The sequence below is a fragment of the Oryctolagus cuniculus genome, chromosome 11, assembly GCF_964237555.1.
Source record: "Oryctolagus cuniculus chromosome 11, mOryCun1.1, whole genome shotgun sequence".
NCBI classification, from domain to species: Eukaryota; Metazoa; Chordata; class Mammalia; order Lagomorpha; family Leporidae; genus Oryctolagus; species Oryctolagus cuniculus.
The window spans coordinates 58,156,140-58,182,529 of NC_091442.1; the positions used below are offsets into that span (position 1 = coordinate 58,156,140).

The following is a 26,390-nucleotide window of genomic DNA, read 5'->3' on the forward strand; positions in this document are numbered from 1 at the left end:
AAAAAGAAAGGCACCAGGAACAAGTTTTAACAAACTTCCTTACTAAGAGGAAGTGCTAAGTAACAATTACTTGTCATGTGAGCAAAAATGAGACATCCACACAGACAATGTAGTTTTACAAGGCTTTCTTTTTAAACTTTTATTTAGTAAATATAAATTTCCAAAGTACAGTTAGTGGATTACAATGGCTTCCCCCCCTTAACTTCCTTCCCATCCACACCCCTCCCATCTCCACTCCCTCTCCCATTTCATTCACATCAAGATTCATTTTCAATTTTCTTTATATACAGAAGATCGATTTAGTTTATATTAATTAAAGATTTCATCAGTTTGCACCCACACAGAACATAAAGTGTAAAATACTGTTTCAGTACTTGTTATAGCATTACTTCACATTGGACAACACATTAAGGACAGATCCCACATGAGGAGTAAGTACAGAGTGACTCCTGTTGTTGACTTAACAATTTGACACTTTTGTTTATGGCATCAGTATTCTCCCTGGGCTCTAGTCATGAGTTTCCAAGGCTATGGAAGCCTTTTGAGTTCGCTTACTTCGATCTTATTTAGACAGGGTCATATTCAAAGTGGAAGTTCTCTCCTCCCTTCAGAGAAAGGTACCTCCTTCTTTGATGGCCCATTCTTTCCACTGGGATCTCACTCACAGAGATCTTTCATTTAGGTCCTCTACTTTTTTTGCCAGAGTGTCTTGGCTTTCCATACCTAAAATACTCTCATGGGCTATTCAGCCAGATCCGAATGCCTTAAGGGCTGATTCTGAGGCCAGAGTGCTATTTAGGACATCTACCATTCTATGACTCTGCTGTATATCCCGCTTCCCATGTTGGATCATTTTCTCCCTTTTTGATTCTATCAGTTAGTATTAGAATACACTAGTCTTGTTTGTGTGATCCCTTTGACTCTTAGACCTATCAGTGTGATCAGTTGTGAACTGAAATTGATCACTTGGACTAGTGAGATGGCATTGGTACATGACACCTTGATGGGATTGTATTGGAATCCCCTGGCACATTTCTAACTCCACCATTTGGGGCAAGTCTGATTGAGCATGTCCCAAATTGTACATGTCCTCCCTCTCTTATTCCCACTCTTATGTTTAACAGGGGATCACTTTTCAGTTAAATTTAAGAAGGCTTTTCAGCAGAAATGATGCTCAAACTGAAAACCACAAATGAGTAGCTGGACACAGGCAGTGCATGGAGACCATATTTCTATGTTAATTTGGAAACTATATTTAACATTCCAAATTTGATTTTGAACTTCATGACAACGATAGAATATGCTAAAGCATTTTCCATACTTAACAGACTGCAAACTTAAGAGAGATATGCTTTTGTTTTTCCAGCTGTATATCCTGGGACCTAAGATTTCTTCACGGTAGCAAATACATTGTACTCTAAAATACTCCTTTGAGCGGTGTATCCCAGTGGACACCAAGCATAAATTACACACAGGCAGAGGCACAGGACAATCAGAAGAAAGAGCCAACCATATAGAAGTTGCTGCTTAAAACTCAAAACACAATAACAGGAACACATACTTGGCCACAGTAGTACAATATAAAATAAAGCCAAACATGGACCAACAAAGACTGCATGTAAAATCCAGACAACCTGGCACATATTTACATTTCATAAAGGACAAAATCTTTTAAGAAAGATATGTGGAAATCATTACTTCTAAATATTCACATTTAAAATACAGAAGAGGCCTTAGACACACACAAAAAAACATAATTTGGTTGAATCATAAGACTCTGTGACTCAAATATAAAAACCAGATCACTCAATCTTGAGTATTGATTATAAATCTAAAATAAATGAAGAAATTGGGATATAGAGCAATTTCAAATATCATGAAAGATCCACTAAAATAATAAACAATGAAATAGCCAGCCCACCAGAGAAGTGGCAATATCAATTACTACTTAGGGGAAACATTACAAATGAATAAATTGGCCGACTCTGTTAGTCACTGTTTCTTGCTACCTGGTTTGGACACCACCTGATCCATATAAAATATCTATAAATTTGATTTGATGAAGACAGAGGAAAATTCAGTAGTCAGTGATGAAAAACCACACAATAACAGCCTTCATCCTGTTGGGACTGACAGATGACCCTCAGCTTCAGGTTCTGGTCTTCCTGTTTCTGTTTTTCACCTACATGTTGAGTATAACCGGGAATCTGACCATCGTATCCCTCACTCTTTTGGACTCCCACCTCAAAACACCCATGTACTTCTTCCTACAAAATTTTGCCTTGTTAGAAATTGCATTTACATCCTCTTGCATCCCTAGATATCTGTACAACATAGCAACAGGTGACAGGTCAATTACCTACAACATTTGTGTCGTTCAAGTGTTCTTTACTGATGTCTTTGGAGTAACTGAATTTTTCCTCCTGGCCATCATGTCCTATGACCGCTATGTGGCCATCTGCAAACCCCTGCATTACGTGACCATCATGAGCAACCAGGTATGCAGGAGCCTTGTCCTCTGCTGCTGGGGGGCTGGCTTGGTGATCATACTTCCCCCACTCATGCTGTTCCTCAATTTGAAATTCTGTGACTCGAATGTCATTGATTATTTTTTCTGTGACGCGTCTCCCATCTTGAAGATTTCATGCTCAGATACGTGGCTCATAGAGCAGTTAGTGATTGTCTGTGCAGTCCTGACCTTCATCCTGACCCTGGTGTGTGTGGTTCTGTCCTACGTATACATCATCAAGACCATTCTGAGATTCCCTTCTGCCCAGCAAAGGAAAAGGGCCTTTTCCACCTGCTCTTCTCACATGATTGTGGTTTCCATCACCTATGGAAGCTGTATCTTCATCTACGTCAAATCTTCAGCTAAGAACTCTGTAGCTATCAACAAGGGGGTGGCAGTGCTGATGACGTCCATTGCTCCCATGCTGAACCCGTTCATTTACACTCTGAGAAACCAGCAAGTGAGACAAGCGTTCAGCGATTCCTTCAAAAAGATTGCATTGGTCTCAAAGAAGAAAGAGAAGATGCAAGTCTAGAAAGAAAAATCTGACTAAGCATAAATCATTGAGCTTCAATTCTATTTGTCTCTTTTTGACCTGATCTATTCAGGTCAATCTTCCCAAGCATTTATCATACCCAGAACAAATGCTCTCCACCACAGATACTCAACCCCTTCATACCTCTCCATCCTCTTCTAGGATAAATTTCTTTCTTTTGGTGGTGGTGGTGGGGGGGGTTCTTTGTGTGTGTGTGTGTTTGTTTTTAAATTTTATTTAATAAATATAAATTTCCAAAGTACAGTTTATGGATTACAATGGCTTCCCCCCCATAACTTCCCTCCCACCCACAACCCTCCCATCTCCCACTCCTTCTCCCATTCCATTCACATCAAGATTCATTTTCGATTCTCTTTATATACAGAAGATCAATTTAGTTTATATTAAGTAAAGATTTCAACAGTTTGCACCCGCACAGAAACACAGTTTACTGAGTACTAGTTATTGCATTAATTCACATTGTACAAAACATTAAGGACAGAGATCCTACATGAGGAGTAAGTGCACACTGACTCCTGTTATTGACTTAACAAATTGACACTCTTGTTTCTGGCGTCAGTAATCACCCTAGGCTCTTGTCATGAGTTGCCAAGGCTATGGAAACATTTTGAGTTCACCGACTTTGATCTTATTTAGACAAGGTCATAGTCAAAGTGGAAGTTCTCTCCTCCCTTCAGAGAAAGGTACCTCTTTCTTTGATGGCCTGTTCTTTATGCCGGGATCTCCCTCACAGAGATCTTTCATTTTGGTTTTGTTTTTTTTTGTTTGTTTTTTTTTTTTTTTTTTTTTTTTTTTTTTTTTTTTTTTTGCCAGAGTGTCTTGGCTTTCCATACGTAAAATACTCCATGAGTTCTTCAGCCAGATCCGAATGCCTTAAGGGCTGATTCTGAGGCCAGAGTGCTGTTTAGGACATCTGCCATTCTATGAGTCTGCTCTGTGTAGCATAAGTTTCTAATCAAAAGATGTGATAGGATTTTGCTAGTAAATAACATGCTAACTTCACTTCTAATGCAACAAACAAAAATTGAAAGCCAAGAAAAATAAAATAAAAGAGAATCCAACAACAAAACACTCTATCTTAAATTTTCTTGTTGTCACAAAATAATTGATTTAAAGTTATTGTTACCTCTTCCAGTCTAAATTTTACTGAATAGTTTAATTTATTAAATGAAAAAAATTTGATAGCATCCTTGGCAGACAGAATTTCAGTCAAAGAGAAAAAATATCATAATATCTTTTAACTTATTTAGCTTAACTGATAATTCCTATTAGGGCACCTCAGCTAACTTATGGGAAAATGGAATTAAAAGACAATTTAGGGGCCAATGTTGTGGTTAAACCTCTGCCTGCAATGCCAGAACCCCTTTATGGGCACCAGTTGGAGACTGAGAATTTGAAATACATATATCTGAAAATATATTATATTAATATATTATATATTTAGAAAATGCTTATACTTTGAAATATATATATATATAGTAACTCTAATGAAGTTTTTTTGAGATCAGCAGAGCATTGCTGTTAGAATATGCATGCCCTGTCAAATCATGGGCATATTCTAGGATGCTGGGGTGAGGGAAAATTTTCAGTGACAGGACTGAGGAGGAGTGCGGCTGCTATCTTGAAAAACAATCTCTGGGGGCCAGTGCTGTGGCACAGCAGGTAAAGCCACTTCATGCAGCGCCAACATCCCACATAGGCGCCAGTTCGAGTCCTGGCTGCTCCACTTCCAATCCAGCTCTCTGCTGTGGCCTGGGAAAGCAGTAGAAGATGGCCCAAGTCCTTGGGCCCCTGCACCCATGTGGGAGACCCGGAAGAAGCTCCTGGCTCCTGGCTTCATATTGGCACAGCTCCGGCCATTGCAGCCAATTGGGGAATGAACCAGTGGATGGAAGACCTCTCTCTCTCTCTCTCTCTCTCTCTCTCTCTCTCTCTCTGACTCTCCTTCTCTCTCTATGTAACTCTGGCTTTCAAGTAAAATAAATAAATCTTTAAAAAAAAAATCTCTGACCACACAAAGGTGTCAGTCTGAGACTGAAGAGAGAGTTGCTGGGTAGCTGTTTTTACAGAAATACTTTTGACATAATATTGCAGCAGCCTCTGTGCAACGTTGTGGTTCTGGTGGTCTTCTGTGACAGCTGCTGTCAGGTAATAATGCTTAAAACTGTTTCTTCACAATCTCTGGCTTTGTTTTTATTTCTATTGGGGTTAACACAGGTGACTTGGCTTTCTCATTTTGACTCTTTTTTTATCCACATTCTTATTTAATGCATGAATGATTTAAATGCATGCAATTTCTAAGTGTATACCCAAATTCTTCGTAGTTTCCATTTGAAAATAAAAAGATATGTCAAGAGGCTTTTCTTTACTACAAACATGCTTAATATGAAACAGTTGACCCTGTGTTTATTGCACAGAAATATACAAGTAAATCAGTTTTTTGTCCTCTGATCACTCTGAAAACCAACATCCAAATTAAGAACAAAACAATGTAAGAGTTATGTGAATATTATATCATTTGGTATATAGTTATATAAAAAAAAGAAAAGAGGGGCTGATGTTGTGGCATAGTGGGTGAAGTCACAACCTGTGACACTGGCATCCCATATGGGAGCCAGTTTGTGTCCTAGCTGCTCCACTTCCAATCCAGCTACCTGTTAATGTGCCTAGGAAAGCAGGGAGGATGGCCCAAGTGCTTGGGTCTCTACCACCCATGTGAGAGACCTGGAAAAAGCTCCTGGTTCCTAGTTCGTGGCTTCTGCTCAGCCCAGCCCTAGCAATCTCTGTCTCTCTCTCTCTCTCTCTTTATCCTCCTCCTTCTCCTCCTCCTCTCTCTATAACTTTCTCTTTCAAATAAATAAGTAAGTCTTTAAAAATTAAAAGAAATAGAGAGGCGGGGAATAGTGAGGACTTGGGATACTAGAAAATTATGTATGAATCAGCTATCAAAACAAATTCCCCTGAACATTGCACAAGCAGTCACCATTTGCAGAGCAGTGGAAAAATATCTTGAAGGTTCTGCATAAAAATACATACTACCAAAAAAATGCACATACAAAATAGAATATCATTACAGCTTGATACAGAAAATCCAGTGACTTTTGCTCTGGAATTTTCAGTTCTGGGAATACCAATTCTACCAGGATATTCCAATTGAATTTTTTTTCATTTTTGATTTGTGGAAATGTCTTTGACATATTTTAGAAGTTCAATACCATAAGTATCACCTCTTAAGGATGGTCAAGAGCTAATGAATTTTTTTCTGTTTTTGCTTTTCCTGGAAAGTCTTTCTTTCTCCTTCATTTGTGAAAGGCATCTTCACTGGATAAATCATTCTGGGTTAACAGAGGGTTTTTTTTTTTTTTTCCAAAACTTGGGGTATATCTTTCGATTCCCTCCTGGGCTGCAAGATTTCCATTGAAAATCTCCTGTCAACCTTAAATAGTGATGGCTAGAGGCTGGGAAGGGTGGGGGACTGGAGGTTGGAGATGGTTGGTAATGGGTACAAAGACACAGTTGGGTGAAAGAAACGGGTTCTGGCGTCCACACAATAGTAAAATAATTATAGTCACCAAGAAAGGAAACAGAATGGCTAATAGTCTCATGTGATTGGATTACATTATAGATAACTGTTGAAATATTACACTATACCCCATACAAAGTATAAAGTATTCCTTACCAATCAAAAAATTTTAAATAAACTAATAAAGAAAATTAAGTACAAAGCTTTAAGATCTTGTGAAGATATGTATGTCCTCTGTAAATTATGACTCAAAGTACTGATTTTCCTCACTTTTACTATTTCTAGGCTTTAAATATTGTGCAGCTTCTCTGGAAGCAAAAATATTTCTCCATTTACCTTAATTTCTGGGACAGTAGAGAGTAGCTTCAGGATTCAATTTTCCACTGATATTCCCCTAATCTTAAAAAGACGTCTTCTTGAGTATTTTTAGACTTTTATTTGTTTATTTTCTTTTTATTTGAAAGGCAGATATAGAGGAAGAGAGCTATCTTCCACATTCTAGTTCACTCCCCCAAATTCCTTCAACAGCCAGATTGTTTCAGGTCAAGGGCAGGAGTTGGGAACTCCATGTGAGTGGCAGAGACAGCTACTTGAGCCATCAACTGCTACATCGAAGGTTACACAATAGCAAGAAGCTGGGATCAGGGGTGAGTCAGAATTCAAATCAGGCACTCCAATATGGAATGCAGCTGCCTCACACAGCACTCTTTTTTTTTTAAATTGGAGGGATAAGGGTACCCTCTTTTTTTATTATTTGTTGGTTCCCCTCCAAATGGCCACAACAACTGTAACTGCGCCGATCCAAAGCCAGAAGCCAGGAGCTTCTTCTGAGTCTCCCATGTAGGTGCAGAGGCCCAGGGATTTGGGCCATCTTCTACTGCTTTTCCAGGCCACAGCAGAGAGCCAGACTGGAAGTGGAGCAGCCAGGACTAGAACCAGCACCCATATGGGATGCCGGTGCCACAGGCAGAGGAATAACCTACTGCGCCACAGCGCTGGCCCTAGCACTTTTTTTTTTAATATTTATTTGTTTTTATTTATTTGAAAAGCAGAGTGATGGAGCAGGAGGGAGACAGGGAGGGAAATCTTCCATCCACTGGTTTCACTCCTCAAATGACCACAGCCAAGCCAAAACCCCATGGAGTCTCCCATGTGAGTGACAGGAGCCCAACCGTGTGGGCCATTTTCCAGTGCCATCCCAGGTACATTAGCAGAACAGTTGGATGAGAAGTGGAGTAGCTGGGACTTGAATCAGCATTCCTAGATGGGTAGTTGGCACTAAAACACCAATGCTCCACATTGTTTCTTAATCTCCAGGCCAACATCTGCCCCGATTGAGGATTTTTTAACAACTTTATTAAGGCATATATTATAAAATACAAGGGTTACAAAAGGAAAACACCCATGAAGCCATTACCCAAATCTAATAATGAACATATCCATCGTGTACCCCCATGTAGCATTTCCTGCCCATCCCTTCCCACCCACCCACCACCAATCTAAGCCACTAATTTCTATCCAAATATATTTGTTTACATTTTCCAGAGCTTCATATAAGTAGAATCATACAGTATATTCTTTTTACTGTCTGGCTTCTTTCATTCAGAATAATTATTTAAGATTCACTTGATGTTTTGTGTATCCTTAGTTGATTCCAAGTGATTGGCTACTACTAGTATTCCACTGCATGTAATAACAAAATTGGTTTATCAATTGGTCTGCTCCCAATTTTGGTCTGTTAAAAATAAAGCTCCTTGGGGCAGGCATTTGGTACAGTGGTTAAGATGCTGGTGAGGATGCCCCCATCAGAGTGCCCAGGTTCAAGATCAGGTCCACTCCCTATTCCAGCTTCCAGCTAATGTACACCCTGGGAGGCAGTAAGTGATGGTACAAGTAGCTGGGTCCCTGCCACCCACGGGAGAGACCTGGTTGGCGGTTCCTGCTTTCAGGCTTCAATCTGGTCCTGTTAGCTGTTGGAGGTATTTAGGGAGTGAACCAGCAGATGAGAGCTCTTTCTCTTTCAATTTTACTTTCTCTTTTGCATGCTCTCCCTTTCTCTCTGACTTTCTAATAAGTAAAATAAATAAAAACTTTTAAGTAAGCATTTGTATTTCTAAAAAAAAAAAAACCTGCTATGAAAATTTGTTTGCATGTCTTTATATTCTTTGTATGGACATATGCTTTCTCTTTTCTTGAGTAACTATCCAAGAGTGATGTGGCTTGGCTGGTGTCATGGCTCACTTGGCTAATCCTCCCCCTGCGGCGCCGGCACCTGGGTTCTAGTCCTGGTTGGGGTTCTGGATTCTGTCCCCATTGCTCCTCTTCCAGTCCAGCTTTCTGCTGTGCCCCAGGAGGGCAGTGGAAGTTGGCTCAAGTGCTTAGGCCCTGCACACGCATGGGAGACCAGAAGAAGCACCTGGACCCTGGCTTAGGATCTCCCATAGCAGCCATCTGGGGGGTGAACCAATGGAAAAAGGAAGATCTTTCTCTCTGTCTCTCTCACTCTCTCTAACTCTGCCTGTCAAAAAAAATAAATAACATTAAAAATTTTTTAAATAAAATATAAGCAGGTAACAGTCAATGATATTGAGGTCAGTTCACTATTCAACATCTATAATATCAGAGTTCTCACAGAAGCACAGCTTTAATGATTCTGTATCTGAATGCTCCACAGTGAGCAGGGCTACAGTAGTTACCACAGAGAAGCAATGCTCTCTCTCTACCCAGGGAGAAAAGCAGATTAAGGAGGGAGAGCCGGCTGCAGAAAAGCATTCACTGCTCTCAAGGTGACCTGGTGGAAGTACAGGTGGGCACCTACATGCCATGGGGTTGTCCTAGTCCTCAGGTAACCACGGGCAAGTCATTGCATCTCCTGTGTGACATTGACCATAATTCCTGGGCTTACCTCTGCAACTTACACACATGGTTAGAGCAGGCACAGGCCCCCGCTCAAGAGGGAAGGAATGTTGTAAAGCAGCGTCAGGACACTGAAGCCCTTCACATGACACAAATATTGAAGCGTCCAGGAAATCCTGCAGGGGAATTTACTCTTGGAAAGTACTGATTCAGTTTTTTTATTTTTTATTTTTTTTACATTTTGAAAAGTTGGTGCAGTGTTTTATAAGCATTAGTGGAGAAGCAGAAGCTATAGAAAATAGCACCACAAATATAGAACTGCAAAGCCCCTGGCTTCTGTATTCAATCCTCTGGGGAGAGATGCACCAGTGTAGGAAACCAGTGTCAGTGACCACGCTCTCATTCGTCCTTGAGCAGTTCAGACAGCAGAAGGCAACTGTTTTCAGGAGTGAAGATAACGGCAGTGAGCAGAGGATGCTTCTTCATGAACAAACCCTCCTCCCTGGCAATACAAGCAAACCTCAAAAACAAAACAAACAGTAAAAAGTTACTATATAGTGAATTAAGTAACAAATGTGAAATGCCAGCAATGCTTAGATTTATCCCAAGCAAAAAATAATTTCATGTGGAATTTTTGACTTCAAATTGTTATTAAATCTTGGGGCATGGAGATAGATATCTGGCAGTGTGAAGCATGTACACACTGTTCTAGTTAATTAGCAAAACTTTGATCTGAAAAAAATAAGTATGTTCTCGGGGTAATGTTAAAATGGAAATAAGAATTGGTTGCTCTAAGTGGCCCCTTACCAAATACTAGTGTTTTCTGTGTTCCAGAACAGAAACAACTGGCCTTAAAGTACATAGAAAAGAGTTATCAGAGGAAAACTGAGACAAGAGAGATCACTCATGAGAAATGATTCACTCAATACCTGGTGAAGCCTATTTTTTGGATGATAATAAACCTGGGGAAAGAAAAAGGGTAAGTGTGATCATTTCTACATTTAATTCGCATTGGTGCAAAAATATTTTAAATGCGTAATTTTTCATAATATAAATTCCCTGAACTTTTGAAATATCCCACATATTGGATATTATTCTGAGAACAGTACTATAGAATTTAAGCAATTAGAAGTGCAAGACAATATCTGTCGCTCCCCTTCTTCGTGGAGGAATGACACAGGACCCTGTGTTGTTCTTTCGTCTGCTCGGCCCTCCCCGGGTTTGCTGCTGGTTCTTACCGGGTTGGCTACCGACCCTTCCACCTCTGTGGAAGGGCGGTTCCCCCTGCCACTTTCCCCACTTCTGCGGGGGAGCGGCACACCGCCGGCCAGCTCTCTCGGGGGCTGCACAGGTGTTCCCTCAGACGTTCCTGGTGCATGTTGTCTCTCTCCTCCTTTATAGTCCTCTTCCACCAATCCCAACTCTGCTACCCACACGCCGAGTACGCTGCTCTCCTCCAATCAGGAGCAGGTCCTACAGTTTATTGGTTGAACTGGAGGCAGCTGTGTAGAAGCTTTTTCCTCCTCTCCCAGCGCCATATTGTGGGAGAGCAGATGCATAGAATAAGTCTTAATTCCAGTAACTTAGTCTAGTCCGAGTTGCTCCCAGTTGCTCCCCACAGATCCCCCTTTCTTTTATTTTTGGCGTTGATACGCGCCTGTCTTCGGTGCCCCGCGGCACACACTCTGCTCTGCTTGCTAGAGTTGCCCACAGGTGCTTACAAGCCCTACCAGTCAGGCAAACCGAATCCGGGTCCTCTCTTCGCCATGTTGTGAGGAGGTTTTTAGGCGCTGATGCATGCCTGTGTTTGGTGCCCTGCAGTGCATGCTCTGCTCTGCTAGAACTGCCTGCAGGTGCTTACAAGCCCTACCAATCAGGCAAACCGAATCCAAGCCTTCTCATTGCCGTCTTGTGGGGAGACTTATTGGTGTTGATAACGTGCCTGTCTTCGGTGACCTGCAGCTGCCCACAGGTGCTTATCGTCTTACTAATCAGGCAGACCGAATCCAAGCTCTCTCATTGCCGTGTTGTGGGGTGGCCTTATTTTTCTGTTTCTCTATCTCTGGGCATTCCTATTTCTCCTATTTTACTTCTATCTGCCAGCATTCCTATTTCTCTCATTTTACTTCTAAACTTCTGTTTCTCTTATCCCCGCGGCTTCCTGGCGCCCGCCCCGAGGCTGCTTCTCGGCGCCTCCCCCGCAGCGGCTTCCCAGCTCTGCGCGGCTTCCCGGCGCCCGCCCTGCTGCAGCTTAACGGCTTCTATTCGCGCCCCGTGTGCTCTCCCTACTTGTGCCCCACGCACTCTCTCTGCGCGCGGCAGCTTCCGCGAGTCACACAGCCTAGCTCACGTTTCCACCACCAGTATTCAGTCTAAGTCCCCCGGGCTAACCTGGAGAATTCAACCTAGCTCACGTCTGCACCTCTCGGTTTGGCTTCCCGTCTTTTGCTCCCCGGGCTAATCTGACGGATTCCAACCTGGCTTACACGTCTGCCTCTAGTTTTAGCTTTTCACCTTTTGCTCCCCGGGCTGACTTGAAGAATCCCAAGCTAGCTTACATCTCCACCTCAGCCTGCCCCCGCGGCTTCAATTTCCCTAACATTTTTCTCTACCCGGTATGTTTCCTAACTTTTCTTCCAACAATATTCCCCTCTCATTTCTCCTGGCTTCTCCCCACAGTCCGTATCCGAGTCTAAGTTTCTTCTAGGTTTCACTTTCGCTTTCGACCTTAGAGATTTCTCCCAGCTTCCCCCCATAGTCCATATCCGAGTCTATGCCTAGGCTTTTGATAGCTTCTTCCGGCACCTTTTCCGTCCGGCTTTTCCCTAGGCTCTTTGCTAGTCTCTCTCTTCAGTATTTTCCCACTGCTTCCCGTTTCTTCCCTCCTAGGTTTCCTATCCGAGTCACGGCACCATTATGCCGCTCCCCCTCTTCATGGAGGAACGACACTAAACCCTGCCTAGGCTTCATATCCGAGTCACGGCACCATTATGTCGCTCCCCTTCTTCGTGGAGGAACGACACAGGACCCTGCGTTGTTCTTTCATCTGCTCGGCCCTCCCCGGGTTTGCTGCTGGTTCTTACCGGGTTGGCTACCGACCCTTCCACCTCTGTGGAAGGGCGGTTCCCCCTGCCACTTTCCCCACTTCTGCGGGGGAGCGGCACACCGCCGGCCAGCTCTCTCGGGGGCTGCACAGGTGTTCCCTCAGATGTTCCTGGTGCATGTTGTCTCTCTCCTCCTTTATAGTCCTCTTCCACCAATCCCAACTCTGCTACCCACACGCCGAGTACGCTGCTCTCCTCCAATCAGGAGCAGGTCCTACAGTTTATTGGTTGAACTGGAGGCAGCTGTGTAGAAGCTTTTTCCTCCTCTCCCAGCGCCATATTGTGGGAGAGCAGATGCATAGAATAAGTCTTAATTCCAGTAACTTAGTCTAGTCCGAGTTGCTCCCAGTTGCTCCCCACAAATATCTACTAAATCTATATTTGTTAAGTTACGTAATCAAAGAGAGGAGCCTAGGAAATGTAAACATAATAGAAACCAGTAAGAAAAGAGATACCCAGATTAAAACACAAAGGTAAGTTGAAAAGTCTCTCATTCAAAACACATCTTAAAATTCTACACAGCAAGCTTCTCATCTAAACTGTGTTCTGCACACCTGGCAATGAGCACAAATTTTCGACAGAAAGGAGTTGCGAGGAAGAGTGACGGTGAGAGCAAATGAGGAAAAAGTTGTTGAGAAAAGAAAGCACAAGTTTAAACATTAGTGATAATGCTACTACTCAAAATCCTATGCAGTGGATTTTAGAAGAGCATATGAAAGTGTGCCAGTAGCATTGGTGTTATTTTCACAATTTATCACTATCCAAATTACAAAGAAAGGCATTGAAGTGCTCAAAAAATTAAAGATGTGGCTATGGCACATGTTTCAACAAAAAACGATCAATGCAACCCTGTGTGTAAATAAAATAAAACATGAAATGAGAATTTAAAACACTTAGAAAAGGTTTCTTAAATGTTGCAGTATGGTATACATTAAGTATTCAATTATCGCCTAAATTATCCCACAAAAAGTCACAGTGAAACCTGTGCTACTATTGTGATGGTATTATTTATAAACTAACACATATTGTGTGTCCTACAGTTTGGCACAGTTTGATGAGCAACTAATTATTGCTGGCTGATGTTAACACCAAGCCCCTCATAGCAAATATCTGAATTGCATATGCGGATTGGGTAGGAGTCAGTTATGAGAAACCACACAGTCACAACGTTTGTCTTGCTGGGGCTGACGGATGACCCCCAGCTGCAGGCTGTGACTTTCATCTTTCTGTTTCTCACCTACGTGTTGAGTGTAACTGGCAACCTGACCATCATCTTCCTCACCTCCATACATTCACACCTGAAAACGGCCATGTACTTTTTCCTACAAAACTTCTCCCTCCTAGAAATCTCATTTACAACGACTTGTATTCCCAGATACTTGTACAACATATCAACCGGTGACAAGACAATCGTATACACCGATTGCTTCATTCAAATCTTTTTTATCGATCTCTTTGCTGTCACAGAATTTTTCCTCCTGGCCATCATGTCCTATGACCGCTATGTGGCCATCTGCAAGCCCCTGCATTACGTGACCATCATGAGCAGCCAGGTCTGCAGGAGACTCGTCCTCTGCTGCTGGGTAGCCGGCTTCTTGGTCATCCTCCCACCCCTGAGCTTCATCCTCCCACCCCTGAGCTTGGGCCTACGTCTAAAGTTCTGTGACTCTAATATCACTGACCATTTCATCTGCGATGTGTCTCCCCTCCTGAAAATCACGAGCACAGATACACGGTTGATAGAGCAGATAGTCATTGTCAGTGCCATCCTGACCTTCATCATGACCCTGGTCTGTGTGGGTCTATCCTACATATACATCATCAAGACCATTCTACGATTCCCCTCAGCCCAGCAAAGGAAGAAGGCCTTTTCCACCTGCTCCTCCCACATGATTGTGGTCTCCATCACCTACGGCAGCTGCATCTTCATCTATGTGAAGCCCTCAGCAAAGCAGTCAGTGGTCACTAACAAGGGTGTGATTGTGCTCACCACCTCCATCGCGCCTATGCTGAACCCCTTCATCTACACCCTGAGGAACAAGCAAGTGAAACAAGCCTTCAATGATCAGTCAAAAGAATTGCTTTCTTCTCTAGAAGGAAGAGAATGTACTAACAGTGTAAAATAAAGTTTTTGCTTAAAATTTAAGCTGTATTTAGAAATGTTAACTAGCTTCCTAGGAAGAAAAATCTGAAGATTATATATCTAAATAAATAGTTGCACTTCCGGCCTGCACCACGGCTCAATAGGCTAATCCTCCGCCTTGCGGCGCCAGCACACCAGGTTCTAGTCCCGGTTGGGGTGCCAGATTCTGTCCCGGTTGCCCCACTTCCAGGCCAGCTCTCTGTTGTGGCCCGGGAGTGCAATGGAGGATGGCCCAAGTGCTTGGGCCCTGTACCTCATGGGAGACCAGGAGAAGCACTTGGTTCCTGCTTTCAGATCGGCACGGTGCGCCAGCCGCAGCGCGCAGGCTGCGGCAGCCATTGGAGGATGAACCAACGGCAAAGGAAGACCTTTATCTCTGTCTCTCTCTTTCTCTCACTGTCCACTCTGCCTGTCAAAAAAGAAAAAAAAAGATGCACTTCCAGGAAATGAAACAATGACTTAAATCTTAGCAAAGCTTAATAAAATTCAAAACAAAAAATAAGTTCATTTTCATGTTTGGTATTGAGTAGTTGTGCTTATGGTGTATTCTAGAGTTAGAGAGAGAGAGAGAGAGAGAGAGAGAGAGAGAGAGAGAGAGAGAGAGAAAGGTCTTCCATTCTGTTTTACTTCCTAAATGCAACATGCATGTGAAACCAGGAGCTTTTTCCAGATCTTCATGAAGGTGCAGTGGCCCAAGCACTTGGGTCATCTTCTACTGATTTCCCTGGCCATAAGCAGAGAACTAGAGCTAGAGCCAGGACAGGAACCAGCACCCACATGGAATGCCAGAGCCGCTGGCAGAGACTTAGGCTACTAGGCCACAAGGCCAGTCCCTGTGGAATATTCTAATACCAGCCTTAGAATGGCTTAGTGATTCTAGGCACCATTCTAGATTCCAGTCATCCTTTGATATTGTTGGGAGATTAATTTCAGGACCTCCAATAGGTAACAAAATCTGTGCATGTTCAAGATGCTTTTATAAAATGCCATAGTATTTGTATCATCTGAGCTCATCCTCCTGTGTCCATGGTCTCTGGATTCCTTGTACTCTCTAGTACAGTTAAAGCTATGTAAAAAGTTATCGCACTTTTTAGAAGATTGCAGCAAGAAAACTAAGTTTATACTTAGTTCAATGTAGGTACAATTGTTTTACAAATATTTTCAATCCACACTATTTTGAGTACAAGAATGTAGAACTCATAGTTGCAAAACAGTGACAAAACATAGTGCAAAAAATGCCTGCCGTATTGTCCATTTAGGGGATAAAACAACAGAAAGGAAGACACCTCTCTCTCTCTCTCTCACTCTCTCTCTCTCTCTCTCTCTGTCACACTGGCTAACTCTGCCTGTGAAAAAAATAAAAAATAAAAAGATAAAAAAAGGAAAATCCCTATAATCCTACTACTTTTTATTATATGTAATAATACATATTAGATTAGAAAATAGATTATTTTCAGGATTGTATGTACAAAAAGAAAACTTACTTTTAAAGGATGCAGGATTCCATATTATACGTAGGACTCCCCCTACCTGAGTCACAAATATTCCTTCCATCAGGGCTTGTTGATATGCTCCGTTCTGCTGTCAAATGCCCTACCACTGAGCTATAGCCCCCCACTATATGCTCCGTTCTAGTAGCTCCTCAAGGTTGTTCTGTGAATTAGCTTCCTTGAACAACCAGAAGAAGCTGTTTGCTGAGATGGAAAAAGCCGCACATATCTGAGGTACGTAACTCAAAGCAGTGAAAAGAGAATCCTGGTACACGGTTGGTGGGAACGTATACTAGTATAGTCTTTATGCAAAACAGTATGAAGGTTCCTAAAAGCAATTAAAAATAGAGCTACTGGGGCCAGTGCTGTGGTACAGCAGGTTATGTCACTGATTTTGATGCTGGTGTCCCATGTCAAATGCCAGTTCTAGCCCCAGACGCTGAGCTCCCCATCCATCTTCCTGCTAATGCACCTGGAAAGGCAGTGGAGAATGCCCCAAGAATTTGAGCCTCTGCCATCTAAATGGAAGACCTGGATGAAGTTCCTGGCTCCTGCTTATGGCTTGGCCCAGACCTGGCTTTTGTGGCCATTTGAAAAGTGAACCAACAGATGGAAGATCTTTCTGTCTGTATTTCTCTCTCTCTCTCTCTGTCACTCTGCCATTAAACATGGCCATAAGTATTAAATTAAATATAGATAGGCCACAAATAAAATTTGAAAGTATAATGTGCCATAATCTGTTTAATAGCATGTTGGTATTTTAATATAAAAGCCTCAATATATGAATAAATTTGCATTCTGAAATTTTACCTCTAGTAAATATGTGTAAGCATAGTTTCTCTAGTAATCAATAGCCTTTAAAAATTCCCAATGAACTGAATTTATGCATTGATGTGATCATATAATAGCTAACGATGAAGTTTTTTTTTCAGGTAGTGGCAATAGACATACATATATTAAAAACTGAGTGTTTTAAAATATGAGCAAGTGTTCCAAAAACATTTTATGCATCATGATGGGCTTCTGTGTTTATTATTATGAAAATATTTTATGTAATTAGTGAAAGAATACGCAATTAATGTGAAAAATGGAAATCTCATTTATTTTTAAAAAAATCAAATATTCATATATTTACTTAAAATTTGAAAAAATCACTTATGATGGTTTTAATGATTCTGTGACTACTTTTTACTCATTGAATATTATTCTTAGTTGTGAATCAAGTCTATGGTTATAGAGTGGATTGAAAACACACCTGAAATATCAAAGAAAAAAAAAGGAAGGAAAGAAGGGGATTGAGGGAAGAAGAGAAAAAGGGATGGGAGTAGGGGTATTGTCTTAGCATTGTACCAATAAAATACATGAAATGAGTTCCTTTATATTAATAAAAATAAAATAAAATAAATTGACTTCCTATGAGTGAACTTGAACATCTTTTCACTTACTTGTAGTTTGTAGCCTGTGCATATTTTCATGCTCTTTACTGTTTATGTGTTGAATTCTTCAGTTACTAGAGCAATTAAGCCTTTGACTATAGTGTAAATTCTAAAAACATTATCACAAAACTAAATAAAATATTGAGTTTAGGCCGGCGCCGTGGCTCAGTAGGCTAATCCTCTGCCTTGTGGTGCCGGCACACCGGATTCTAGTCCCGGTCGGGGCGCCAGATTCTGTCCCGGTTGCCCCTCTTCCAGGCCAGCTCTCTGCTGTGGCCAGGGAGTGCAGTGGAGAATGGCCCAAGTGCTTGGGCCCTGCAGCCCATGGGAGACCAGGATAAGTACCTGGCTCCTGACATTGGATCAGCACAGTGCGCCGGCCACGGCGGCCATTGAAGGGTGAACCAACGGCAAAAGGAAGACCTTTCTCTCTGTCTCTTTCTCGCACTGTCCACTCTGCCTGTCAAAAAAAAAAAAAATATTGAGTTTAAAAATGTAACTTGCTTTGAGTTTCTAGTATTTTCCTATTTGTTTATCTTTCTTTAATGGCTGAGGGAAAAGAGCAGATGGCTTCATTTTGTGATTTTTTTGTCTTTCAGACAAGATGAGGAAAAAAGAACAAGCAAGGCAGGATTGGTTTTGACCACTCTGTATCTGCAGTCGCAAGTTGACCTGTACCTGTTGCTACCACTGCATCTTTGTGTCTCCAAGGACACTGCCCCCACAGCAGCATCTTCCAGGATGCTGCCCAAGTTCATTACAAAGACTCATTAGTGAAATTTGAACATGGGTCACCAAGGACCTAGTTGTTTGTTATTTAGTTTAAAATTTAGCAAATAAATCAGATGTAAATCTTTATGATGTACAAGCAATTCACCCTGCCCAGAGAAGTCATAGTATTGAGGCTTTGAAAGCAAGAGAAGGCAATATTTGAAATAATGTATTTTCAACAAATGAGAGCAACAAAGTATTTCCTAGGCAAAAACAGGACCAATATCCTTGGTTAGAAAAGCGTCCCTGCCAGCAGTGGCCAGAGGAAGTTGGGGATCCTAAAAAACCCAGATGAGAAAATTCCACACAAACCTTTGCTCTCAGGTCTCCCGCATCATATTAGCCTTTAGGACTCTGATTAAAAAGTATCAGTTGAAGCTATTGTTAACTTGCAAAACAGTAAGTACTCTCGCTACCTCATTTACTCTCACCTTCCATAAATCTATACGATGATTTTCTCTGGAAACTGTGGGGATTTACTGAAATCAAACAGAATTATTTGAAATGTTATCGAAAGATCCACAAATCTGTCTGAGTTGTATTTTTGGATGTTCCTTTATACAGTTACAAACAGGTAATAGTCAAGATGATGAGAAGTTATCTCTGTCACACCCTCACTTGCCTCTTTAAAAGAAAAAAGTGTGTATCTTCATTAAAAATCCCCATTTATGATAAATTACCAAATATTAATGACAAAATTAGTTATCTTTGCACTTTTTTAAATTGTAAACTTCTCTGCAGGATGTAACTAGTTTCTTAAAAATTTCCTTTTAAAAGCTAGGATTCTCAGCCAGCGCCCTGGCTCAGTAGGCTAATAACTCCTCCTAGTGGCGCCGGCACACCGGGTTCTAGTCCCGGTCAGGGCGCTGGATTCTGTCCTGGTTGCCCCTCCTCCAGGCCAGCTCTCTGCTGTGGCCAGGGAGTGCAGTGGAGGATGGACTAAGTGCTTGGTCCCTGCACCCCATGGGAGACCAGGATAAGCACCTGGCTCCTGCCTTTGGATCAACGCGGTGGGTGTGCCGGCCGCAGCACGCCAGCCGCGCCGGCCATTGGAGGGTGAACCAATGGCAAAGGAAGACCTTTCTTTCTGTCTCTCTCTCTCACTGTCCACTCTGCCTGTCAAAAAGAAAAAAAAAAAAACTACGATTCTCAAGGAGCGAAATAGAAAAAGGAGTTCTGAAATAAGGACTGTTACCCATGGGTACAGGAACAAGTGTGCTGCCATGCAATTGCTGTAGGAGTCACTGGGTTCACAGGAAATGGGCTGCGGACAGAAGGAAGGCTAAAAAGAATATCCTTTCCTCAAGTAAAATGGGCCAGTGTCATTATTACAGTGTGTCCCTGTGGTTCCTGAGATGGTCATAGGTCTTCAAAATCATTATCACTCTCCTTCCCAGTGACTGCTACATAAACCTTGGAGCTTAACTGTAACAATTTACCACAGCAAACAGGGGACCCAGTCCTGATTTCTGGAGAAAATGACTATTCCAGCAGAACAAATGACAGTCATTCAATTAAATAAGCTAACAGAGTTCAGTTGGGAAATTTGGTGGAAAATGTGCCTTCTATTCCCCTACTTGAGGGAAACTCACACACTGGAGATACTAATTCAGAACTGAAAAGCATTTGGTTGTCCTAATAATATTAAGTGTGATGGCTGACGGGAAACTAGAACAGCTATTAATCCAAACCAAGAAACAGAAAGCCCTTAACTCCCATTTTCAAATATTATGAAAATATCCACCAAGGAGGCAGAAGTAGAAAATCTAGGGCAGGAGAGGGGAATGTCCAACTCACCGGCTTCTATATAAGACTTACAAAGTCATTTGGACTGGCTCTGCAAAGGCAACCACAGGTGAGACTTGAAATTCAATCAATGTGCACCATGGTAATCTTTAATTTGACAATTATATGTGACTTACGAGTGATGTTAAAAATATCCAAATGGCCCTTGGCAGAAGAGATTCCCCATTTCTGATCTAGGGGAAAGAATTTTGAACTACAGAAGCCAAGGATGAAAGTCTTATATGTGGACTGATTAGATGAATACAATATTCCATGTGCAACTGTGTGAATTCAGATATCATAGGAACAAACTTTTGTCAAATAATAGTGTTAACGCACTAGAGAAGAGATAAATAATATTTTACAAAGATTTGATACCACATGCTTATGGAGAGTTGCAGGAAAGCAGTGATATAAGTTCACAGATAATGCATTGGTAAATGTACACATAAGTTTTTTTTTTAACAGGCAGAGTGGACAGTGAGAGAGAGAGACAGAGAGAAAGGTCTTCCTTTGCCGTTGGTTCACCCTCCAATGGCCGCCGCAGCGCACCAGCGCACCGCACTGATCCAAAGGCAAGAGCCAGGTGCTTTTCCTGGTTCCCATGGGGTGCAGGGCCCAAGCACTTGGTCCATCCTCCACTACACTCCCTGGCCACAGCAGAGAGCTGGCCTGGAAGAGGGGCAACCAGGACAGAATCCGGCGCCCTGACTGGGACTAGAACCCAGTATGCTGGTGCCGCAAGGCGGAGGATTAGCCTATTGAGCCGTGGTGCCGGCCACATATAAGGTTTAAATAAACACATCCTTCATGTTGAAATTATATATCTGAGAACTATTATGTTTATATTTTTATAAGGGCAATCGTTTTGAAGACATTATAATAAGTCTACAAAACAAAGAAATCATAATGGATTTTTGGAAATTGGCTTAAACTTCTGGTGCATTCAGAGAATTATTTTAATGTAAGTGAAATTTCACAATCAGAATTCACAAAAATGAAGAAGTATTGAAAATTGTTATCCATGAATACAGAGGGCTAAAATTAAATGGAATAAAATTTAGTGCACTTATGAAGTTAAAACATATTTGGAGAAGTATTCCATGTAAAAGATGTTTGTTTGTGGGTCTAAATTCCATGACTGCAGATTTGACTATCTTACTGAACAATTCTACAAAGAATCCAAAATCAGCACAAAGAGAACTATTCCCTGCTTTAGAGATAAAGCATGGGAGAGGTGACACTTCACAGCTTATGCAGAACAGGTGGTAATAGCATAAGTGCAGCGTGGGGAAGTCTCTGCGACACACATTTTTTAAATAATTTAAGTCAATCAAAAAGCTGTTTCAAAGTGAAAGCCAAATAAGTTAGGAGACAGCTGTTAATATCTAGGTCAATGAACTAGCTATGTGTGGATTTACACAATGTTCCCTACACATTGAATGTAAACCTAGGACTGTCTTGGTTTGGGTAGCTAAGCCAGTTTTATAAAAAAGAAAGGCACCAGGAAAAAGTTTTAACAAACTTCCTTTCTAAGAGGAAGTGCTAAGTAACAATTACTTGTCATGTGAGCAAAAATGAGACATCCACACAGACAATGGAGTTTTACAAGGCTTTCTTTTTAAACTTTTATTTAGTAAATATAAATTTCCAAAGTACAGTTTATCGATATCAATGGCTACCCCCATAACTTCCCTCCCACCCACAACCCTCCCATCTCCCAATCCCTCTCCCACTCCACTCACATCAAGATTCATTTTCAATTATCTTTATATACAGAAGATCAATTCAGGATATATTAAGTAAAGATTTCAACAGTTTGCACCCACAAAGAAACACAAAGTGTAAAATACTGTTTCAGTACTAGTTATAGCATTACTTCACATTGGACAACACATTAAGGACAGAGATCCCACATGAGGAGTAAGTACAGAGTGACTTCTGTTGTTTACTTAACATTTTGACACTCTTGTTTGTGGTGTCAGTAATCTCCCTGGACTCTGGTTATCAGTTTCCAAGGCTATGGAAGCCTTTTGATTTCACTGACTTCGATCTTATTTAGACAGGGTCATATTCAAAGTGGAAGTTCTCTCCTCCCTTCAGAGAAAGGTACCTCCTTTGATGGCCCATTCTTTCTACTGAGATCTCACTCACAGAGATCTTTCATTTAGGTCCTCTACTTTTTTTGACAGAGTGTCTTGGCTTTCCATGCCTAAAATACTCTCATGGGCTCTTCAGCCAGATCCGAATGCCTTAAGGGCTGATTCTGAGGCCAGAGTGCTATTTAGGACATCTACCATTCTATGACTCTGCTGTATATCCCGCTTCCCATGTTGGATCATTCTCTCCCTTTTTGATTCTATCAGTTAGTATTAGCAGACACTAGTCTTGTTTGTGTGATCCCTTTGACTCTTAGACCTATCAGTGTGATCAGTTGTGAACTGAAATTGATCATTTGGACTAGTGAGATGGCATTGGTACATGACACCTTGATGGGATTGTATTGGAATCCCCTGGCACATTTCTAACTCCACCATTTGGGGCAAGTCTGATTGAGCATGTCCCAAATTGTACATCTCCTCCCTCTCTTATTCCCACTCTTATGTTTAACAGGGGATCACTTTTCAGTTAAATTTAAGAAGGCTTTTCAGCAGAAATGATGCTCAAACTGAAAACCACAAATGAGTAGCTGGACATAGGCAGTGCATGGAGACCATATTTCTATGTTAATTTGGAAACTATATTTAACATTCCAAATTTGATTTTGAACTTCATGACAATGATAGCATATGCTAAAGCATTTTCCATATTAACAAACTACAAACTAAAGAGAGATATGCTTTTGTTTTTCCAGCTGTATATCCTGATACCAAAGATTTCTTCAAATAAATTGTACACTTAAATACTCTTTTGTGTAGTGTATCCCAGTGGACACCAAGCATAAATTACACACAGGCAGAGGCACAGGACAATCAGAAGAAAGAGCCAACCATATAGAAGTTGCTGCTTAAAACTCAAAACACAATAACAGGAACACATACTTGGCCACAGTAGTACAATATAAAATGAAGCCAAACATGGACCAACAAAGACTGCATGTAAAATCCAGACAACCTGGCACATATTTACATTTCATAAAGGACAAAATCTTTTAAGAAAGATATGTGGAAATCATTACTTCTAAATATTCACATTTAAAATACAGAAGAGGCCTTAGACACACACAAAAAAACATAATTTGGTTGAATCATAAGACTCTGTGACTCAAATATAAAAACCAGATCACTCAATCTTGAGTATTGATTATAAATCTAAAATAAATGAAGAAATTGGGATATAGAGCAATTTCAAATATCATGAAAGATCCACTAAAATAATAAACAATGAAATAGCCAGCCCACCAGAGAAGTGGCAATATCAATTACTACTTAGGGGAAACATTACAAATGAATAAATTGGCCGACTCTGTTAGTCACTGTTTCTTGCTACCTGGTTTGGACACCACCTGATCCATATAAAATATCTATAAATTTGATTTGATGAAGACAGAGGAAAATTCAGTAGTCAGTGATGAAAAACCACACAATAACAGCCTTCATCCTGTTGGGACTGACAGATGACCCTCAGCTTCAGGTTCTGGTCTTCCTGTTTCTGTTTTTCACCTACATGTTGAGTATAACCGGGAATCTGACCATCGTATCCCTCACTCTTTTGGACTCCCACCTCAAAACACCCATGTACTTCTTCCTACAAAATTTTGCCTTGTTAGAAATTGCATTTACATCCTCTTGCATCCCTAGATATCTGTACAACATAGCAACAGGTGACAGGTCAATTACCTACAACATTTGTGTCGTTCAAGTGTTCTTTACTGATGTCTTTGGAGTAACTGAATTTTTCCTCCTGGCCATCATGTCCTATGACCGCTATGTGGCCATCTGCAAACCCCTGCATTACGTGACCATCATGAGCAACCAGGTATGCAGGAGCCTTGTCCTCTGCTGCTGGGGGGCTGGCTTGGTGATCATACTTCCCCCACTCATGCTGTTCCTCAATTTGAAATTCTGTGACTCGAATGTCATTGATTATTTTTTCTGTGACGCGTCTCCCATCTTGAAGATTTCATGCTCAGATACGTGGCTCATAGAGCAGTTAGTGATTGTCTGTGCAGTCCTGACCTTCATCCTGACCCTGGTGTGTGTGGTTCTGTCCTACGTATACATCATCAAGACCATTCTGAGATTCCCTTCTGCCCAGCAAAGGAAAAGGGCCTTTTCCACCTGCTCTTCTCACATGATTGTGGTTTCCATCACCTATGGAAGCTGCATCTTTATGTATGTCAAATCTTCAGCTAAGAACTCTCTGGCTATCAACAAGGGGGTGGCAGTGCTGATGACGTCCATTGCTCCCATGCTGAACCCGTTCATTTACACTCTGAGAAACCAGCAAGTGAGACAAGCGTTCAGCGATTCCTTCAAAAAGATTGCATTGGTCTCAAAGAAGAAAGAAAAGATGCAAGTCTAGAAAGAAAAATCTGGCTAAGCATAAATCATTGAGCTTCAATTCTATTTGTCTCTTTTTGACCTGATATCTTCAAGTCAATCTTCTCAAACATTTATTGCACCCAGATTAAATACTCTCCACCAGACGCCCACCCCATTCATACCTCTCCATCCTTTACTAGGATAAGTTTCTAATCAAAAGATGTGATAGGATTTTGCTAGTAAATAACATATTAACTTCACTTCTATTGCAACAAACAAAAACTGAAAGCCAAGCATAAGAAAATAAAAGCAATTCAACAATGAAACAGTCTATCTCAAATTCTCTTGGTGTCACAAAAAATAATTGATTTAGAGTTATTGTTACCTCCTCCACTCTAAACTTTACTGAATAGTTTAATTGATTAAATGAAAAAATTTTGATAGCATCCTTGGCAGACAGAATATCAGTCAAAGAGAAAAAAAATCATAATATCTTTTAACTTATTTAGCTTAACTGATAATTCCTATTAGGGCACCTCAAGTAACTTATGGAAATATGGAATTAAAAGACAATTTAGGGGCCAGTGTTGTGGTTAAACCTCTGCCTGCAATGCCAGAACTCCTTATGGGCATCAGATGGAGATTGAGAATTTGAAATACATATATCTGAAAATATATTATCTTAATATATTATGTATTTGGAAAATGTTTATACTTTGAAATATGTATTTTTTGTAACTCTAATGAAGTTTGAGAACATCAATGCATTGTGGTAGGAATCTGCATGTCCTGAAAATCTGGGCATATTTCTAGGATGCTGGGGTAAGGGAGAGTTTTCAGTGACAGGACTGAGGAGGAGTGCAGCAGCTATCTTGAAGCAACAATCTCTGACCACACAAAGGTGTCACCTGAGACTGAAGAGAGAGTTGCTGGGTAGCTGTTTTTACAGAAATACTTTTGACATAATATTGCAGCGGCCTCTGTGCAACGTTGTGGTTCTGGTGGTCTTCTGTGACAGCTGCTGTCAGGTAATAATGCTTAAAACTGTTTCTTCACAATCTCTGGCTTTGTTTTTATTTCTGTTGGGGTTAACACAGGTGACTTGGCTTTCTCATTTTGACTTTTTTTTTCATCCACATTCTTATTTAATGCATGAGTGATTTAAATGCATGCAATTTCTAAGTGTATACCCAAATTCTTGGTAGTTTCCATCTGAAAATAAAAAGATAAGTCAAGAGGCTTTCCTTTACCTACAAACATGCTTAATATGAAACAGTTGAACTCCTGGAATCTGTGCTGCTTTTTTTTTTTTGAGGGGGGCTTAAACATTTTATTGGAATACAGGGTACATATCAAGAAATGCACAGAAGTATACAGGTAAAATGAGGTTTCTGTCCTCTGATCACCCTTATAACCAACATCCAAATTAAAAACAAAACATTGTAAAAGTTAGGTGAATGTCATATCATTTGGCATATAGTTATATATATGTATATTGCTTCTCTGAATCATACCATGTAATAACAATATATTCTTCTTCCCCACATTAAAAAAATAGAAAAGAGGGGCTGATGTTCTGCATACTGAGTTAAGTCACAACCTGTGACAGCAGCATCCCATATGGGCACCAATTTGTGTCTTGGCTACTCCACCTCAAATCCAGCTCCCTGTTAATGTGCCTAGGAAGCAGGGGAACATGGTCCAAGTGCTTGGGTCTCTACCACCCATGTGAG

The 26,390-nt window shown here is 41.0% G+C and overlaps 3 protein-coding genes across 3 annotated transcripts; all 3 read left to right on the plus strand.

Annotated features, from left to right (window-relative positions):
- The first annotated feature begins 2,090 nt into the window (after window positions 1-2,090).
- Window positions 2,091-3,044, plus strand: LOC138844479 (olfactory receptor 6C2-like). Its single transcript, XM_070053170.1, has one exon. The coding sequence runs from the start codon at window positions 2,091-2,093 to the stop codon at window positions 3,042-3,044; it is 954 nt and encodes a 317-aa protein (XP_069909271.1).
- Window positions 3,045-13,693: 10,649 nt separating this feature from the next.
- On the plus strand, window positions 13,694-14,674 carry LOC138844491 (olfactory receptor 6C2-like). Its single transcript, XM_070053184.1, has one exon. It carries the CDS (start codon window positions 13,694-13,696, stop codon window positions 14,672-14,674), a length of 981 nt encoding a protein of 326 aa, XP_069909285.1.
- Window positions 14,675-23,743: 9,069 nt separating this feature from the next.
- LOC100358862 (olfactory receptor 6C2-like) lies at window positions 23,744-24,697 on the plus strand. Its single transcript, XM_008256595.3, has one exon. It carries the CDS (start codon window positions 23,744-23,746, stop codon window positions 24,695-24,697), a length of 954 nt encoding a protein of 317 aa, XP_008254817.2.
- Window positions 24,698-26,390: the final 1,693 nt, after the last annotated feature.

Bases quoted from the DNA above. Each gene is read 5' to 3' on its own strand.
- LOC138844491 (XM_070053184.1), top strand. From the start codon at position 13,694: ATGAGAAACCACACAGTCACAACGTTTGTCTTGCTGGGGCTGACGGAT.
- LOC100358862 (XM_008256595.3), top strand. From the start codon at position 23,744: ATGAAAAACCACACAATAACAGCCTTCATCCTGTTGGGACTGACAGAT.
- LOC138844479 (XM_070053170.1), top strand. From the start codon at position 2,091: ATGAAAAACCACACAATAACAGCCTTCATCCTGTTGGGACTGACAGAT.